This window comes from Nicotiana tabacum, chromosome 23 (assembly GCF_000715075.1).
Source record: "Nicotiana tabacum cultivar K326 chromosome 23, ASM71507v2, whole genome shotgun sequence".
NCBI classification, from domain to species: Eukaryota; Viridiplantae; Streptophyta; class Magnoliopsida; order Solanales; family Solanaceae; genus Nicotiana; species Nicotiana tabacum.
This window is the reverse complement of record NC_134102.1, coordinates 22,614,434-22,634,167: the sequence shown is the minus strand read 5'-3', so window position 1 is coordinate 22,634,167 and position 19,734 is coordinate 22,614,434. Positions and strand designations below refer to the sequence as shown.

The following is a 19,734-nucleotide window of genomic DNA, read 5'->3' as shown; positions in this document are numbered from 1 at the left end:
TATAAAGCATATGATATTAGGGGTAAAATAAAAAATCTAAAATTTATTTTAAATATAAAAACATGATTTTTTAATCGGGAAATGGCCAAATATATAAAAAAAATGATTTTTTAATAGATTAGAAAAATAAAAAGTGTCTGGGACCAACCACTTTTGCCGTTTTATAAGGTTTTGATATCTCCGCTATAATCATTAATGATTGACCCAAAAAAAACATTAAGAAAATTCACAAAAGATTACTAACTAAACTGCACTTCGCATTCTTTTAATACTTAGCTGTCAACACCAGTGTTCACACTCTCCTAATCTTTCTTAAATCCTGGCAGTTGATAAGTCCACTGTACAATAATAATGCAATCTCATAGTTTTTCACATTAGATTCTTTATTGTATATTCACATATTTTACAACTCCAACCTCCTCCTCCTCTTCCTCCTTATTCTTCTGAATTTCAGTTTAATGCCTTTTACATTCCCATTTGTATTGAGAAAATATCTTTTGGATATAAACAAGAGTATCTTTTTAGTTTCATTCCCATTAAGCTGTAGATGATTTCTTGATATTTTGTGTATAACAGTTCTAGTAATTCTGCTCACCAAAGCTTAGACGGAAAGAAATAAATTAGTGGTTTTTTGTCTTTGTTGGAATTGTTGTTATAAAATACTTTGTTCAGCCATGACTATTGCTGATTCAAGCAGAATTTCAAGCCCAACAAGGCTAGAGGTTTATTTCAGACTCTCAATTTCTGTTACTCTTATTACTTTTAATCCCATTAATGGAATTGCAATTTAAATTGCTGTTATTGACTGAGATATGTATCTGAATTTTCAGGGGAAATATAGTGGAATGGTGGTATGTTGGATTCTTGGACTTAGATCACTTGTTGCTTGGAATAGTATGCTAACAATTGGAGATTACTATTATACACTGTTTCCAGTGAGTGTCCCTTTAATCATCTTTTCCTTTTATCTATTCCTCCAATAGAGTTTTAATTTGTACACATTTGGGTCTATCAGAAACATATCTCTACCTTTAAGAGTAAGGTCTGCGTACACATTAACCTTCCATATCACACTTGTGGAATTATATTGGGTTTGTTGTTGTTTTTGTAACTTGAATATGTACAAAGAAGAGAGAAGGGCAAAAATCTTCGTTGAATCCTTCAATACATTTTTTTTAAAAATCTTTTATTACATTTAGGGTCAAGAATTAAGGTAGTAGGCTAGGTAACTGAGCAGTTTCTTTGCTTGTTCCAGTAGTTTTAATGCATCCCTTAGTGTTAGTTTTGTATCTTCTTATTTTTAGATTTCTGTTATTGCTTACTGTTTCCCTTGCTTCGGTTTTTATTTTTGGTTTGTTGGTGTTGCTGCTTGGTGTTACTCTTTCCTCTCTACCTTTATGAGCAGAGGGTCTTCCGAAAGCAACCTCTCTACCTTCTTCGGGTAGGAGTAAGGTCTACGTACATCCTATCTTCCCCAAACTACACTAGTGGGATTACACTTGGTTGTTATTGTTTTATTATATTTAGGGAAGGGGGAAGAAGGACAATGAGAATTGAACACACACCTATTGTATGAGAGACTACCACCATCTTAGGTGGAGCTAGGTTATGGACAAGGGATTCGATTATTCGCGAAATATGATGCTGCATAATATGGCTAAAAACAATTTTTTTTGGTTATATATACACTATTAAGGGAAGATTCTATAGGGTGGCAAAAGGGTTACTTTTGCGTTGCGGGTTCATATCCTAAATGTTTTAGTATATTTTTGAATTACGTTGTATAAACTCCTGGCTCTGCCACTGCCCACCGGTACCACTTGACTGTAAGCTGTTGGAATTGATTCTGTTAATTGACTTTCATTGGGAGAGTTAGGCCCTTTTTGTATGAATAAAAGTTGAGACCAGGGTTTCTGCGAGCCTATGACCTGCAAAGAGTGAAATTTTTGTAGTTAGATGGGTTAGTAATATCTACTTTACAGTATAATAATCATAGAAAAGTTGAAATGATGCAATCCCAAATGGCTTCTTAGTTCTTCAAAGAAAACGGGCTCAAATTTCAGCTATCTGCTAACTAGTTTTATTTTGTCATGTACAATGAAGAAATACCATCCTTCAAGGGTTCTTACCCTCGTTTATCAGCCGTTTGCGCTGGCAACAATGGCAATTCTTGCATATAATGAGGCAAGAATTGATACAAGAAAGCGCAACCTAGCCGGATTTACTCTTTTCTTCTTAACCACATTCGCGCTCCTAGTGGTATGTTCTAATGATTTTCCTAGTCACTTCTTTTCTTTTCTAATTTTTGTTTATCCAGGCTTGACTTTACTTTTCACATCTTGCAAGTTGGATTTGGCCACATCAGGAAAGGGTGGTCTTGGAAATTATATCGGTATATGTGCTATAATCGCTGCTTTTGGAGTTGCAGATGCTTTTGTTGAAGGTGGGATGGTAGGAGATTTATCCTTCATGTGCCCTGAATTTATCCAAGTAAGATTCAAAGTTCTATTTTTTTTTCTAGTAAGTTACTATTATACTTCTTGAATCACATTTGCGAAATGTTGTATTGCGATTGTTATGAATTTGCAGTCGTACTTAGCTGGTTTGGTTGCCTCTGGGGCTCTCACCTCTGCTTTAAGGCTAGTGACTAAAGCAGCTTTTGAAAAGTCTAGTAACGGTCTTCACAAAGGAGTTAGTACGTGATTTGAAATCCTGTTGTTAGATCAAAAGTTAGAACACTATGTAGTTTCTATTTGATAATCTTTTTTTCTAAGTCAGAATCTTGTGGTTGTTGATTTTCCAGTGTTATTCCTGGCTATCTCCACATTCTTTGAATTTCTATGCATTCTTCTGTATGCATTCATCTTTCCTAAGCTACCAATCGTTAAGTACTACCGCACAAAGGCAGCAGCAGAGGGATCAAAAACGGTTGCAGCGGACCTAGCTGCAGCAGGCATCCAGACTGAAGCAACCAAAAGAGTACATAACTTATCCTTAACTAAAAACTTTGTTACTGATTTCTTGACCTTAATGTTCGATATGCTCTTGTCAACTGAACAGGCTGTTAATAGTGCTATACAATTGGAGCGCCTGAGCAACAAACAATTGTTCTTTCAGAACATTGATTACTTATTGGATTTGTTCTTGATTTATGTCCTGACTTTGTCAATCTTCCCTGGATTTGTTCTTGATTTATGTCCTGACTTTGTCAATCTTCCCTGGATTCTTGTACGAGAATACTGGTACCCACAAATTAGGCTCATGGTAAGTTTGCTTGTCTCTTCTCAGCTGGCGAGTTTGCTATGTCCTGCATTCAGTTCTTGCTAAATTTTTTGCTACACCTTTCAGTTTCTCGCTCGAACTGTTTCCTTTCATAAAAGAGTAGGCTTTTTAAGCTAATGTACAGAGAGAGTACAAAAAACACATACACACAACTATTTCGATCTGAAGTAGTATTCTTGTGTAAGTACATTGGAATAACATGCTTTAAACTTGAAATCTTATATAGCACACCATTTCATGCAGGGGCGGAGCCAAAGTTTGACGTACGGGTTCAGAAGAACCCTATAGCTTTTGTTTAGACCCTCTATTTGTATTAGAAAATCCATTAAATATGTAAAAATATTTAATTGCGAACCCATTAACTAAGAAGAGCTTTGTGTTCGGCTGTAAATTCAGAATCCATAAATTTTGAGCACGTGCAGAGTCAACTAGGTTCCTTGGAGTCTCACCAAAAATAGAAAATACCGGTGTTCGAGTTAAACTTAAGTTGGTTTAACTACAACTTGAGTAACAAAAGGAGTACTAGAAGACGACGCTTTAAGGAAACTACTATTACTTTGTATAGAACTCATGCATGCAAGAAACATTCAATTACATAGAGTATATGAACGGGTTGATCTGCTAAATGAATAATGTTAGTAAAAGGAAAGGTTTTTTTGTTTCAGGTATGCTTTAGTCCTAATAGCAGTTTACAACATGTTAGATCTGATAGCAAGATACATTCCACTGATCGAGAAAATCAAGCTAAAATCACGAAAGGGCCTAATGATCGCAACACTATCTCGTTTCTTGTTCATTCCTTGTTTTTACTTCACTGCTAAGTATGGTGATCAGGGATGGATGATAATTCTCGTATCCGTCCTAGGATTGACCAACGGTTATCTCACTGTTTGTGTCCTCACAGTTGCTCCTCAGGGATACAAGGTTGGTAAAATTTACTTCGAAAGTCTATACAAAACACAAACAAAAACATTAATTTCTTCATTAGTTAGTCTTTGCTTAAAGTTTTGAACTTACTGGATTCTGTTTCAACAGGGGCCTGAGCAAAATGCATTGGGCAACTTGCTGGTGTTATGCCTACTGGCTGGAATATTGTGTGGTGTTGCACTGGATTAGTTATGGATTATTGGTAATGGGACATTTTAAAAGACCAGTTTTTTTAAAATTTGATAGAATCATATGGCAAGCTGCATAGTGGTATGTATATATATAGATATTGATAACAACGTCATACACAGTAGATGTGCGTCCCCTTACCTAATCCCCTATATAATAGATTTTATTTTCAAGAAAAAAGAATATGAGGTCATCTCTGATAAGTTAAACCACACAAGGGATCGTGAACGTTATCTCACATGTTGTTAGTGTCCTTGTGGGTGCGACACGTGTTTGAGCTGAGGATTGATGATATCTGCCTAAGTTTCAACTGGCGTGACACGCATAGACAATCACCCTACCGTCTTGCAACAACACACTCAAGACCAACACGCGAAGCATCATAATAAACTGCATACAATCCCGATCCTGAAGGCAATACCAAAACTGGAAGTCTTGAGCCTAACAATCAACTGGTTGGCTGTATAAGAAAAACTAATTCATGCATAATTTTATTCAGTGTTTGGTTGTCAGCGTTAACTAGGATACATCCTTTTGCATAATTTAAAAAAAAAACTCACACAGTAGAAAGGGTTACAGGATATCCAGCTGTGGGGATGGGTACTAGGAAATAAGGCCACAATATCTTTTCTGAAGGATCCTTAGCTTCCCACTGAAAGTTTTTCAGTACATTATGAAGGAAAACAAGAATTAATATTCTTGCAAATTCTCTTCCTGGACATATTTTGTGTCCTCCACCAAATGGAGCTGATGTATAAGGAACTAACTGTCCATTTCCTTCAAATCTACAAGGATCAAACTTTGTAGGGTTTGGAAAATATTCACCATTTTTCTGTGTAGCTCCAAAACTCAAATATATCTGCAAATTTTGATAGCATACTTAGAAGCAAAGAATGCTAAGAAAGTCAATAGCAAAAAAAGAAGAGTTACTGAAATGGGATTATTAAAACTTTAAGGGGTTGTTTGTTACGATGATAAGCAAAAATAATCATGGGATAAAAAGTTAGTACCGCCTTATCCCTTGTTTGGTTACTAATCTTGGAATAAGTAATAATAGTACCGGGATAACTTATACATGTCAGAGGGTGGAATAATAATCCAGGATAAGTTATCCCAAGATATAACAGTAAAATTGACAATCTAATGATCAATACGACATACCAAACAGTTAATAAGAAATAATACCAATATAACTAATTCAAGTATAATTAATCTCAGCATAACTTTTCTTCAAACCAAATGACCCCTTAGTTATATACACTGAAAGTGTAAAGAATACCATGATTTAACCTGCAGGTTACTTACCATTTAATTTAGGTTATTAAACAATGCCTATTTTATGTATTACTTATATATTAAATGACCTTGTTAGTACATAGAATTAAAATCCTAGTAGTATATTATACTCATCACAATGAGTGTAATGACTAATTTGTCAATTAGGAATCAAGTTAAAGGCTACAAGATTAATGGTAGAGTTTAAGTTCTTTAAATTATTAATGCAGAAATTATTTTCCAAGTGGTTAACAATTTATTGTTTCTGTATTGATTGAGGGAATGAAGTGTAGTCTATTCATTTGATTTTGGATAATTTTCACCCCGTAAAGCTAATTTTTGAAGTTAAATTAGATACAATATCCATTATTCTTAAGATTTTGGGACGATGGAGCAATATATAAAAAGAACAAAAATTTAATCGAAACAATAACAACAATAACAAAAAGCCCAATATAATGTCACAAGCGTGGTTTGGGGAGGCTAGTGAGTGCACACACTTTATCCCTACCTTGAGAAGGTAGAGAGACTGTTTCTGATATACCTTCGGCTCAAGGAGAGATGAAAAGAAAGCAGAGCAGTAACAACAACAAAATAATAAGAAAACGAAGCGAAAGAAACAACATTTAGTAATAGAAATCTAAGAATAATAGAATACAACTACAACAACAACAAACCTAATGTAATCTCACAAGTGGGGTCTGGGTTGTGAAGCTAGAGAGGCTGTTTCCAATAGACCCTCGGCTCAAGTAACAGCGAAAAGGAAATAATAGAATACAAGACTAACACTAATATTGATGGTATGGAAAAAGAAAAACACTCGACTACCTACTAACCATCTACCCTAATTCTCAGCTTCTACGCCCTCAGAATTTCCACTTAATTACTTTCAGACATCTTAAAAGGTCGAGGAGTACGTACCTTCCATCCTTTTGGTATGAGGAAGTCATTATAAGTGATGTCCTCTATGGCTTCTCTGAAAAGGCCTTGAACAACTGGTGTGTCTCTTAATACTTCATTCACAAAGCTCCAAGTTTTCCTCATTTTCTGAATGTCATCCCAACATAGCACTATCCTTGGCATCATATTCCTTGAAATCTCATTTTGCTCTGTCATTTTAGATCCGAATTTGCAAAAAAGTCAGAAAATTTTAAGAATATTCATGCAAAGAATCCCCATTTCATGCTGTGATAAAGAGCAGTGGCGGATCTAGAGTACAATATATGGGTTCCCGGGAAACCCAGTAACTTTATTTTTATTAAAAAAAATCTACTAAATATCTATAAATATCTAATTGTGAACTCAGTTATTATTGTATTTTAATTTGAGATTGTGACATGAACATATAAACTTCAAATCCTAGTTCTGCCTCTAATAAAGAGAACCAATCGTTTCGGTAAAATTTAGATAATGTTTTGTAGAACTTCATTTCTAGAACACAAACACTTAGAGACGTTTGGATAAAAAAGGTCAATGTTTTATTTTGGCTACATTGTTGGGATTTTTACCCTAATAACCGTTTGGCTTCCCCGTTTATTTTTCCTAAATGATAAACATATATTATAAATAATTATACATAAATTATATATATATATATATATATATATATATATATATATATATATATATATATATATATTATGCATTCAGCAGCCCCCGGAGGTACTTTGATGTTACAGATTGTATATTTAGGTTAATTCTTCAATATTTTTTGTGAGGGATTGAATTTTGTTTTGGCAGAATTTAGAATGGAGTTTAACTTATGTACGCTAATCGGGTAGAGTTTTTAATTTTATCAGGTCATTTAGAAGGTAATTAATTATAGATACATAAGTGGAAGAGCTTAACTTGTATATATACACGGACAATCGTATAAAAAAATTTACACTATCAGTTTCATAAAAAAAAATAACTACTAAAAATAATCATCTAAAAGTAAGATTGTGATATTAAAAGTAAGGCAGGTTGTATGCTATAACAAACTACTATGCATAAATTCTTTACACCATTTGGTTAGTTAGTTGACTTACAACAACACATAAATTTTCATGACAAACTTTATATGATAGATTGAAAATAAAATAATGACATGTAATAGGCCCGGTATTTTTGTTTTAGCTCAAAAATCTTGTATTTTTGCTTAACTAAAAAATGGCAGCCTCATACACAAAGTATCTCGTATTCACGCAGGGTTTGGGGAAGGGTCACACCCTAAGGAATGTTATATAGACATCCTATCATAATGCAAGCATTAATAGCTAATTCCACGACTCGAATCCGTAACATATAGATCGTGCAATTTAATTTGAAGAGAAAGAAATACCTTCCATTATTTCATTGAAGAACTCAGGCTTCTCTTTAAGATACTTCATGACCAAAGTTATAGTTGTAGCAGTAGTATCGTAACCACCAACTATAAAGCCAAATAATTTATCAGCCATTTCAACTTCTGTCAAGTACTTGCCATCTTCGTCTTGTTCAGTGATCACTTGTGTTAACACATCAACCTTTGGAAGATCTGGATTTTCTTGTAACTCTACTCTTCTTGTTGCTATTGTTGAATATGAATTTATTGGCTTCTTGACCTGAAAATATAGCTACATTTTGGCCAAGTAATGAGGTTTTGAAGACATTGGATTTGTATCTTTTGGTTCTTTTTGAACAAATTCATGGACCAAACCATAACGAAGTGATACAAGGAACTCTATCGTTTCTCCAATAATTGGCCAACCATAAGTCCCTGGAGCTAAAGGGAGTTTTTCTTTAGGCTTAGCAAGGGAATATTTGAACAAAAAATTGATGATTATAGCAAGTGTGATTGCAATAGAGAGGAGGAAGAGGTCCATTTTTGACTAAGTGTGGTGTTCAAGTATACCATACAAGTAACCTGCAAGATTATAAATAGGAAAAATCTTTCTGCCATATATATAGTAAAATTGTAATATTGGTTGCTCTTTTTTTTTTTAAGAATTAACCCAAATAGCCGTCCACCTAATCTCATAAACTAAAAATAGCCTGCAGATATATAATATATGTAATCAATATATAATCTATGCATATCTTAAACTAAAAATCATCGACATATTATATCTATATATATATACGGATTAAAAAAAGTAAATATTAAATGTGACCAATTATTTGCGTAACAATCCCGTTTCTTTCTTGCTCTAGATACATAACATGGGAATTCGACTATGATCTTGTGGAAGCTAACTTCTTGTCTCCAATCAACTATGCATGTGTATATTTACATGTTGCATGCATTAGATAAATTATCTTATTAGTTTATTTTTATTTTATTAAATATTATTATATATATGGACGATTGGATGTAATTATATTTTAATTAGGTGGCCTAACAATATTTTTTTAATATGTTAGTATATATAAGTTAAACTCTTATTTTTATATTACTTTAATACAAATTATACAACCTTTTTTCACCTATGTTTCCGAATATATAAATTCTTCCATTAATCAGCACTATTGATGGTTCGAGCATGTGAAGAGCAGAAGTCCAGATGCTACAGTACGCAGGTGTGAGCGGTTGACTTTGGTGGATATGAGAAGAGCTAGAGGGAGGCCTATGAAATATTAGGGGGAGGTGTGAGGCAGGACATGACGCAGTTTCAGCTTGTCGAGGACATGATACTTGACAGGAGGGTGTGAAGGTCGATAATAAGGAAAGAAGGTTAGTAGGTAGTCGAACGCAACTTCTAGATCCATACATGGGAATTCGGGTAGTTTGATAGTGTTTTCTTACTCTTAGATTGCTAATTTTATATGTTTTCCCATTACCATCTGCGTTGGTTTGTTAGTTTCTCGATGTGGTTGATGCTCGATGCTACTGCCCTCTTCCATCTATTTTTTGGCTCGTAGTTTGTTGTGATTATCTTTCTGGCACTTGGTGTTGGTAATACCTGTTTTTATTATTTCTTTCTTCCCTCCTTAGCTGATGGTCTATCGGAAACAACCTATCTACCCTCTCAAGGTAGAGATAAAGTATGCGTACACACTATCCTTCCCAAATCCACTTGTGGGACACCACTGGGCAGTTGTTGCCGTCATTAATCTAACACTATTAAGTAGAGTTACAAGTCTAAATAACAAGAGAGCATGTGACATTTCCCAAAAGTTACTTCGACTCTTTAATCTCCAACCCATTTCAACCAAAACTTGAGACATATAGCTGTCCAGCTAATAAGATTATTTATCCCCTTTAAATTTGGATCAAATATCGATTTTCTCAAACACTCGAGTATAAAGCAATTCTCATCTCATCCCAGAAAAAGTAAAATAAAAATAAAAATATATAGCCTAGCTAGTTTTTGTTGGAATTCATATATTGGTCTTAAATATCGTGTTGATGAGCACAAAAATTAAATGTACGTCGATTTGTTGTGATACGTACGTCAAGTCGTAGAGTTGAGAGTTGAACACCTCTTTAATTAATCTTTGTCCTACGTGCTATATTAATTATCTCTTGCTTTTATTAAAAGAATAAAATCATACAAATTGTCCTTCAGCTTTTTATTTTTTTTAGTTCCCCACCCGGTATTCGATACCAACATTGGAGTCCAACTATATCTGGATTCACGCCGGGTAGGATCCCATTCGGGGGGGAGGCGCTTCCTACCAAAGATTTTTCCATACCCAGGGTTTGAACCTGAGACCTCTGGTTAAGGAAGGAGCAGCCACATCCGCTGCACCACATCCTTTGGTGGTAAGCTTTACATTTAAGTACTTCACACGTTTACATGTATTGAAGCCCGATTATATCAGAATTCGCGCCGGGTAGCGCCCCATTCGGGGAAAAGTGTTCCGTACAGGGGCGGATCTACCTTATAGCGTAGGGGTGGTACGTCACTCGCATATATAGTTCGGCAAAAATTCTTAGCAAGCATGTTGATATCTGTGCAAAAGCGGTTATATTGATAAAGTCGCACTCGGATTACACAAACATTGTGTGGGTGGCATAGTTCAGCATTGCCACTGAGGTTTCTCATTTGCCTCTGCAACTCGAGTTCGATTTCCGACAGCGCCATCTTTCCCTTCCTTTTATCTTTTTCCTACTTTTAATCCCTATTTCATTGGGCCTTGGGCCTCACCTCTTCTTCCTTTTCTTTTCTTTTTCCCCTCTTTTTTCTTCCTGTTATTTGTTGCTAAATCTCTTTATCTTCTTTCTTTTTAAATTTTTCTTTATATTAGCCTTCATTTTGCTTTGTATAATTACAACTTATTTCACGAACAATTTTTTTTGATGCATAATTTTTAATGATTCTAGGTAATATGTAATTTTTCTCATCTTAATGATACAACATTAATTTATATATTGGAGTATAATTTGAGCAGTATCATTTAATGACTTTTGAAAAAAACAAACTCATAGAATGAAAATTGAAACTTTTGCTTTGAAAATATTTTTCATATAACTCGACAATTAAATTGAGAAAACTAACCCAAGAACGATGACCAATTAATCAAATCAAACAAAGAATATATAGTAATTAAGAAATTTTTATATTTGGAGGCATGCTTTCATATATATATATATATATATATATATATATATATATATATATATATATATATATATTAATTTTATTCTAAATATAATTAAATCAAGCATTAAAAAATTGAACTAAAATCAAACTTATTTGCCTATTTGTGAATAAAAGACCTAATTGAATTAACCAAAAACTAACTGAATCGATCTATCCTTCCTATTCGGTCTTTGTGGCTAGTGGTAGGTATATTATGTATGTATAGTGGCACCCGCAACCTTCAAATTCTGGATCCGCCTCTGATTCCCTAGCAAGGATTTTTTTATACTCAAAGCTCGAAATCGAAATATCTAATTATGGGAGGAGCAGCCCCATCCGCACCATATACTTTGGTGGTAAGCTTTGCATTTAAGTACTTCACACGTTTACATGTATCTTTCCACAAGCCTAGATGATACGGAAGTATATTTTTAATCAAAATGGTCAAATTTGCTTATGTACGTTCACACGTTTACAGTTCACGCGGGAACTCTGTTAATAATAAAGAAAAATATCCAGTAATTTGTAACTGTGAGATATAAATGAACCCAAAGTGTAACGAAGGACAAAAATATTAAGCAATATCAGATAGTACAAAAGTATATTTGGACATTTTATCCGTTTCATTTGAAATTTACTAATCCCCGAGAGCAAGGTGGAGAATTCTTGGAGGGAAGGATGCCAAGGGTCTATTGGAAACAGCCTCTCTACCTCATGGTAGGGGTAAGGTCTGCGTACACACTACCCTCTCCAGACCCCACTAGTGAGACTATACTGGGTTGTTGTTGTTGTAGTAATATTCTCACCCCCCCTCCCCCCCTTTTTTTCCCCCCTCTAGTTTAACCTTTTTAGAAGAATCCAGCTTCAAACCTGAGGGGTTTGGTATAGTTATAGCTGTTGATGAAAAGAAAGGCAAGTACATGAAAAAGGAACATAGTACAAGTTAACATCTTCAATTCCTCGGAATCCCTTTTTTCCCCCCTTATATTTCTGAGGGGAGGAAGGAGAGAGAGGAATCGCGGACGGGCAACGATGAAGAAGAAAAAGAAAGAGGGTAAAAATTTATTTACATCAATCAAATCATATATATTACCCTTAATTTATCACTTAATTATATGAACTAATGAAAGTAGTATGATTTGGTGTAAATATCGAATGTCAGATAAATTTTTACCAAAAAGAGATGCATCATTGAGATAAAAATAAATCTCCAGTATTGAATAAACACTCAGTTCTCATCTTACTTCACCAGTAAACTTAACTATTAGGAAATAGGGAGATGGAATAAATATTATAGTTGAGAGAAATTACACCCACAATGGAGCAAAAATGACTTTTTACTTATATTTTTTAACAAAAAGCCACCTTAAGATAACAGGGAGTTTGGCTTAGATCCTATCTTATAAATTAAACAGAAAAGGGGGCAGATAGTCCCTTCAACTTTGCGAAATTGGGCAGATATGGCTATCGTTAATAGGTCATCTCATATATGCCCTTACCGTGCGTAGGTGATTCAAACATTTACCTGACTTAATAGAACCAACTAATTAATATAAGAACCTCATTAAAATACTAATTAGTACCAAATTCTTGAAGTTGTTAGTTCTCTTCTTCGATTTCCAACAGCTTTGTTCTTTTACTCTGTATTAACTTATAATATGACTAGATAGGTGGCGCCCGTGCACATATATGCCCGACTTGTTGTGTCAATTAGACCTTTTAAAAGGTGTTTCAACATAATAACTGAGACGGCAAAGACGGTCGCATTCTTTGAGATATAGGTACTTCTCAAACTATTTCCTGAACGCATGGTATATGTGAAAAATGAACAAATCTCAAAAGATCAGTCAATTTCTGAGAAATTTATTGAAGAATGATGGAGAATGTTTTACCTTCAAAATTCGGATAAGAAATGTATACTCCTCGCAGAAAAAGAAGCAAAAAGTTTAGACACAAAAGAGGTAGTCTAGACGCACAACTTGCAACCAATTACAACATCTGAAGGTAAAAAACATAATTATGTTATTACGCAGAGTATCGAGTCATACAAAAATAATTGATGGTGTTAGTTGAACGCTTACTGTATAGCTAACACATAAAAGGTACATATCTCAATTTAACCAAGTATTTCATCAAGCATAACTTTCAATTTTTCGAAGTCAAGATACTGCACATATCCAATCACTCTAAATCTGTGCATTTAAGGAAAGAAAATATGAATCTGTATGATTGTAATTATGTGTTTTTCTTCAAATTAAACTATGCTTTTGTTTCTCCCATATAAGTTACCACTTTATTGATGCAAAGTAATATTCAAACATGAGGTTTGAGGCAGTGTAACGCTTCAAAAGATTGTTGGTACATGTAAAGATGTTAACATGGAAAAGGTAAGAATCATCCTTAAATTTAACACTATAAAAATAACTCTTTCTAGTTAAACTTTTGTTAATACTTTTCAATAGGTCAAACTTTTCTTCAAACATGAACAACCAATCCAAAACAACCATTCATCATAAGCCACAAGATCCATCCACGGGAGATAAAGGGAACAAATGCAAACATTTTTTAACCAACCATTTATCATAAACCTAATTACTTGTGTAACGACACATATTTTATATGAAAAGCTTCACTCTGAAAAGTTTTATGGAAAAAAACAACCACAACCAGTAATTGACTCTATTTACCGTAAAAGAAGATCGAAAACTGAAAAGCTTATGCATCATTAATAACTGAATACCAAGATTTTTAGTCTTACCTTTTCAGGAGTGAGAAAATACGACAGTAAGTAACTTTTTGCACTCAAAAAAGAGGTTCACGTATCTTCTCTGAATAATTCTTGACTAAACTCAGCACAAGCCTTAAAGACGGATTCAAATTCGTCATACCCTAGGAATAGAATCTAATTGCCGGATTGACTTGCTTAACTCCAGCATCTGTAGATTTACGTATCAAAAGATAACGAAAGAACATATGAGTAACGAAATAAACAATCTAGATTTTACATACGGGGATCCAATACCTTGGAAGTCCAAAAGGTAGAATTCCTCACTTACCTAAGTGATTTGATCGTCAATTATCTTTCTATTTATCACTAAGGATCTTGAACATATCCTAATACCAGACATCAAATAGAGAATTTAAGAGAAGAACAAGCAATAATCCACAGATATTTTGCTAATGCATCATTACTCTTCCATTTGGATTACTAAAGCATAACTTATTTTTTCTTTTAACTCCCAAGATTAATCTGTCGTAAAGTATGCACACAACATAATTGAAAATTTTCGAATTTTACTTTAGGTAGCAAGTTGGAGCTAGAAATGGTACCTGAACACTGTAATATACCTCCTTGAGAAAACTGAAGAGATAAAGCTTCATCAATATTTTGGGTGCCACTGTTAGCAAAAGGTAAAAAAGGAAGAAAAAAATTCATGAGATCTGATAAACAGAACTATTACACTATTTTTTGAAATGGAACTAAAGTATCATACTAAGATATAGCAATTTGAAATAACAAACTGCTATTGATTACTTAAGATCAATATCAATTTGTAATTTAGTATATGTTTAGACATCCAATGAGTATTTGTAGACATTATGCTTCAATTAAGAATGAGAAATTATGAATACCCAATGACAACTATAGAGTTCAAAGTGCAATTATAATTATAGTACAAAGGTGTAAGATTATAGAAAGAAATGCAATAAGAAGTGAAAACTTTTGGACTATTAATAAGGTTCAAATGCCACACATCAGAATTACCAAGTGCTTGTTAGTGTTTACCACTTGAATTTTACACTCATTTATTAAATGTTAAAGTACACTTCTGTTGAAAAACGATTTGCTCCTAGTGTGAAAGAAGAAAAATGTCACGACCCAAAATCCAACTAGTTGTGATGGCACCTATCCCAACCCGCTAGGTAAGCCAACTTTCAACTATCCAATTCCAATAACAATTATTAAAGAAATTTAAGTAAATAATTATCTTAACCTTATACATTCCCCAAGAACTGGTAGTACAAATCATGAGCTTCTAAGAATAGAGTATACAAAGCGGAAATGAAATAAATACATAGTCTGTTTGAATAGTACATAAACAGAGCTTTTATAAATTTAAGGCTACCATGAACAAGAGGCAGCTACAACAGGAACGCAGGTACATCTTCAAATCTCGCAACCATAGCATAGCAACATCAGCAGTCAACATCTGCACGCAATGTGCAGAAGTGTAGTATCAGTACAATCGACTCCATGTACTGAGTAAGTAACAAACCTAGCCTTAGGTTGAAAGTAGTGACGAGCTTCTACCAAGGTCGGGTCCAAATCCACTAATCCACAACAGTTAATAACGACATAAAGCAAATAATACCATAAGTAACTCAGAGATAAAATGCCCAGTCACATCATGATTTCAGCAATAATAGTTCTTCCTTCCAAGTACATCAGTGAAAACCCAAATCTTTCGCCAAAGTTACCAAAAATATGAATAAGTTTGAAAACAGAAATTTTTCCAAAATCCTTTCAATAATAAATAAATTATCTCATTTTCTTTTCAGATAACCATTGTAAAACAAATGCATCACTATACCCATCTGTCAACATGTGTGAGAAATCATGAATAATGTGATACCGTACAGCATGAGCAAAACACATCTCTATGCATATATGTCATGTGTGTATGTCAATGCAATGTATCTCAGAGATTGTACTCACACTCTCAGAGTACTCAATCTCACTGTCTCGCATTCTCTCTCACTGTGCTCAGCACACTCAATCACTCAGCGCTATACAATACCTGCTGCGGCGTGCAGCCCGATTCCTGTTTATAGTCGACTGCGCTCACTGGGGGTGTGTCAGACTCATGAGGAGCTCCTACAGCCCAAGCGCTATAAGCACGGACAACTCACGTGCTGCACGGACAACTCACGTGCTGCACGGACAACTCACGTGCCATAATATAAATGTCTGGATCCGCACGGCCAACTCACGTGCAATAGTATAATATATATAAAGCCAACATGGCCTGCTGCGGCGTGCAGCACGATCCCAAAAATATCCTCACAATCAGGCCTTCGGCCTCCCTCAGTCATCAATCTCTCTAGTCTCTTTCTCATGGGCTCACAATGTCATGAGAACAGCCCAAAATGATGATATGATGTATCAATAAATAATAACAGAGACTGAGATATGATATGTAATGACATGAATATGACTGAGTATAAATTTTCAATTTAAAATAAATAATTCACAATAATATGACCTCTGTGGGTCCCAATAATACTAGCACATAGCCTCAACATGATTTTTAATATGCTTTTCAGCTCAATTTCTTTAACTCATAAAACCGCATGAAAAATGCCAAGATCATTTAACTACAAAATTCTACAGAAACAATTATGTCACAATTTCTATAGTGCACGCCCACACGCCCGTCACCTAGCATGTGTGTCACCTCCCAACAATTCACGAAATACATATATTCAGGGTTCATACCCTCAACTCCAAGATTAGAAGAGTTACTTACCTCGAACAAGCCAAAATGCTCCAGAAATTCCATTCTGCGCGTATCAACTTCCAAACGGCTTGAATCTAGTCACAATTAATTTGATTCAGCCCACAAAAATTATAGAAATTAATTCCATATCAAAATACTAATATTTTCCAAGAATCCGAAATTACACTCAAAAATGTCCGTGGGGCCCACGTCTTGGAACCCGACAAAAGTTATAAAATATTAACGCTCATCCAACCATGAGTCCAACCATACAAATTTCACCAAATTCCGACATCAACTCGACCCTCAAATCTTCAATTGAAGTCTTTGAAGATTTCTACCATTTTCAACCCAATCTTTACCCATTTGAACTCAATACTCTTTCCATAAACCTTATTGATACGTATAAATAATACTATTACACCCAAGAATCATACTCTTAATCACCATCATTACCCAAACTCGAAATTGAAGATTAGAGGTTAGAACCTTACCTCTTTGATGAAGAACTTGAGGGATTTCTTGTTGGATTTCAAGGCTTGGACAAGAATTTGATGAACAAGACACTTCATCTACTTCCTCTCTCTAGAACACTCTCACTTCTCTCTAAAATCATCAGATAATTGCCCAAAATAAGCCCCAAAGCCTATTTATCAAAATGGGGTCGGGTTATGAAAATAGAAAAATTAACCCTCCGAAAGCAGGTCTGCGGTCGCATAATGGACCGCAGAATGGGTATGCGGGCCGCAAAATTGATCGCAAAATCGGCGCCCAAAACTGGGCTCTTCTGGTCCATTCTGCGACCAGTTTTGCGGTCGCAGAAGCAGTTTTGCGATTGCATAACTGTTTTGCGATCGCATAATTGGTCGCAGAATTGCATTTTTCCAGCCTTTGGTAATTTGGTCATAACTTTTTGTAGGAATGTCCAAATGACGAACGGCTTGAAGCGTTAGAAACTAGACTCAAAGATCTTTTATTTGATAGGTAATACACCATATAACACTTTGTATTGTGAGAGTTGTACTCATTTTAAGTTAGGTCTTGTGCGAACTCACTTGAAACTTTAGTCTTATAAAATTTCCAACTTCTACATTCGATGCCGAAACCTATCGAATCAAGTCCGATTGACCTCAAATTTTGCACACAAGTCATAAATGACATAATGAAGCTATTCCAATTTTCATAATCGGATTCCGACCTCGATATCAAAAAGTCAACCCCCGGTCAAACTTCCCAAAAATTCAACTTTCGGCATTTCAAGCCTAATTCCACTACAGACCTCCAAATAATTTTTCGGACACGCTCCTAAGTCCAAAATCACCATACGGAGCTATTGGAATCATCAGAATTAAATTCCGAGGTCGTTTACACATAAGTGAATATCCTGTCAACTTTTCCAACTTAAGTTTTCAATTATGAGACTAAGTATCTCATTTCACTCCGAAATCCTTCCGGACCCGAACCAACTAACCCGATAAGTCATAAATCAACTGAGAGGCATAAATTGAGCAGTAAATGGGGGAACGAAGTTGTGATACTCAAAACGACATGTCGGGTCGTTACAAAAAAATTGCTGCATAATTGAACAAGGGCAGAGCATAATTCCAGAGTACCTGTGTTCCAAATTATGCAATGGAGGAACTTATATTCCTAAAAGCTTTTTAATTTTTCCTGAAGGCAAGCCACTGCCTGCAATAGAGATTAGAAATAAGCAAATGCAATTAATCTTTGTTAGTCATGGATGGAATCAATGAACGCATTGCAACCATAACTTATCACAAATTAGAATTGCAAAAGAACAATTTTTACATATCGTATGCCGTTGTGGTAGATTTCAACAAAATCCTCCACCAGTCCGACATCACTTTCAGCCAATTTGTAGGGGAAAGCACCCTTTACTCCAATCTTTTCTAGACGCCTACCCCATAAGATGCGGCGGTGCAGAGTAAAGCATAACTCAAATAAGAGGAAACGAAAAGGTAGTCAGTATCACATTAAATAGAATCGAAAAAGATAAATACAGAAATCGCTACATCGACAAACCTAAATTCACAAAAAAATAGCCACATGCATGTTATGTTTAAGCCAGGAGAAGTTTTAGGAAAATATATCTCGTCGATTGATGCATTTCCCCCACAAAGAAAAGGACTTCCCCTCCCTTTTCTTGACTGTAATATTTGAGTTTATAAGTTATGCTTCTGTAAATCAAAAAAAATCCGAAAAGACGCTGCTAACTTTACAAAATAACACAAAGCTAAGAATCAAACGGACAACCACCCACCACAAGAGAAAGAAAGAGAAGAAAAATGCTTTCAGATTACAAGGGAGAAGAAGAGCAAGTTGGGTGTTGTTTATTAATGGACACGTTTAAAATGAAAAAGGACAAAGGAAAATACAAAACACAAAATACTCACCAGAATACTATAAAACTCAATGGAAAATACAAAAAGGGATATAAAGTGAGAGGACACTAAAATTTGAAGAGAAAAAGAGATAGGTAGGAGGAAAATGAAGATAAAAGAAAGTGAAGAAACTTCTAGAGTTACAGATGGCCGTTTATTTGCACCTAAAAATTACAGAACCCAAAGACAACAATAGAAGCAGGCGATGAGATGAGTGAAGAGACCAGGAAGGAACTGAGAATGAAAAAGAGTAAAGAATGACGAAGAAGAAGATATGCCCAAATCGAATGAGTCCACCAATGGGAAATAAAAGGGTTGAAACACAAGTACCAAAATACCTATAAGAAATAATGTTATTACGAAACTACCCTTCGTCGTACCAAAAAGATCACTTATTATATAGTTAATATGGTAGTAAAATGGTAATAATACAAGGCAAGTTTCATAAACCGACATAAGTTGTTTATTCTATATTCCTATATAGAGTAAAAATAGGAAACCCAATTTTACTAGGAAAACATTCCCTAGTACCTTAAATTTCCAAAATCAATACAAAATCATCCCTATAAAATCCTAAACACCTTTGCTCTCAACGTTGTACCACAATTTCTTTGT

General features: G+C 34.7%; 2 protein-coding genes across 9 annotated transcripts; one reads left to right on the top strand and one right to left on the bottom strand.

Annotated features, from left to right (window-relative positions):
- The first annotated feature begins 220 nt into the window (after positions 1 to 220).
- On the top strand, positions 221 to 4,636 carry LOC107791511 (equilibrative nucleotide transporter 3-like). 2 transcript variants are annotated; one of them, XM_075246256.1, is made up of 9 exons: positions 224 to 722; positions 831 to 935; positions 2,104 to 2,259; positions 2,347 to 2,490; positions 2,590 to 2,695; positions 2,804 to 2,979; positions 3,061 to 3,264; positions 3,948 to 4,206; positions 4,318 to 4,636. In XM_075246256.1, the coding sequence occupies exons 1-8, from the start codon at positions 675 to 677 to the stop codon at positions 4,101 to 4,103; spliced, it is 1,095 nt and encodes a 364-aa protein (XP_075102357.1). In that variant the 5' UTR covers positions 224 to 674; the 3' UTR covers positions 4,104 to 4,206; positions 4,318 to 4,636. The 2 variants fall into 2 exon arrangements, with proteins under 2 accessions (XP_075102356.1, XP_075102357.1); XM_075246255.1 differs by having other exon boundaries at positions 221 to 722; positions 2,104 to 2,490.
- Positions 4,637 to 4,777: 141 nt separating this feature from the next.
- On the bottom strand, positions 4,778 to 19,406 carry LOC107791513 (cytochrome P450 716A75-like). Of its 7 annotated transcripts, XR_012705908.1 has the most exons (6): positions 18,761 to 19,406; positions 18,527 to 18,673; positions 18,331 to 18,406; positions 16,748 to 16,812; positions 15,347 to 15,430; positions 13,061 to 14,617 (listed from the first exon to the last, which is right to left on the bottom strand). XR_012705908.1 is itself a non-coding variant. In XM_075246257.1 (5 exons), the coding sequence occupies exons 2-5, from the start codon at positions 14,598 to 14,600 to the stop codon at positions 4,955 to 4,957; spliced, it is 816 nt and encodes a 271-aa protein (XP_075102358.1). In that variant the 5' UTR covers positions 14,601 to 14,617; positions 15,347 to 15,404; the 3' UTR covers positions 4,778 to 4,954. The 7 variants fall into 7 exon arrangements, 2 of the variants coding, with proteins under 2 accessions (XP_075102358.1, XP_075102359.1); XM_075246257.1 differs by lacking the exons at positions 16,748 to 16,812; positions 18,331 to 18,406; positions 18,527 to 18,673; positions 18,761 to 19,406 and adding exons at positions 4,778 to 5,257; positions 6,595 to 6,782; positions 7,997 to 8,270 and having other exon boundaries at positions 14,550 to 14,617; positions 15,347 to 15,404; XM_075246258.1 differs by lacking the exons at positions 16,748 to 16,812; positions 18,331 to 18,406; positions 18,527 to 18,673; positions 18,761 to 19,406 and adding exons at positions 4,778 to 5,257; positions 6,595 to 6,782; positions 7,997 to 8,258 and having other exon boundaries at positions 14,550 to 14,617; positions 15,347 to 15,404.
- Positions 19,407 to 19,734: the final 328 nt, after the last annotated feature.

Excerpts from the sequence above, each read along its gene's own strand:
- LOC107791511 (XM_075246255.1), top strand. The coding sequence starts at position 675 with ATGACTATTGCTGATTCAAGCAGAATTTCAAGCCCAACAAGGCTAGAG. Across the intron at positions 2,980-3,060 it reads AGACTGAAGCAACCAAAAGA|GCTGTTAATAGTGCTATACA; the intron begins GTACATAACTTA and ends TCAACTGAACAG. Across the intron at positions 3,265-3,947 it reads ACCCACAAATTAGGCTCATG|GTATGCTTTAGTCCTAATAG; the intron begins GTAAGTTTGCTT and ends TTTTTGTTTCAG.
- LOC107791513 (XM_075246257.1), bottom strand. The coding sequence starts at position 14,600 with ATGAAGCTTTATCTCTTCAGTTTTCTCAAGGAGGTATATTACAGTGTT. Across the intron at positions 6,783-7,996 it reads CTTCAATGAAATAATGGAAG|AGCAAAATGAGATTTCAAGG; the intron begins GTATTTCTTTCT and ends CTAAAATGACAG. Across the intron at positions 5,258-6,594 it reads TCATACCAAAAGGATGGAAG|ATATATTTGAGTTTTGGAGC; the intron begins GTACGTACTCCT and ends CAAAATTTGCAG.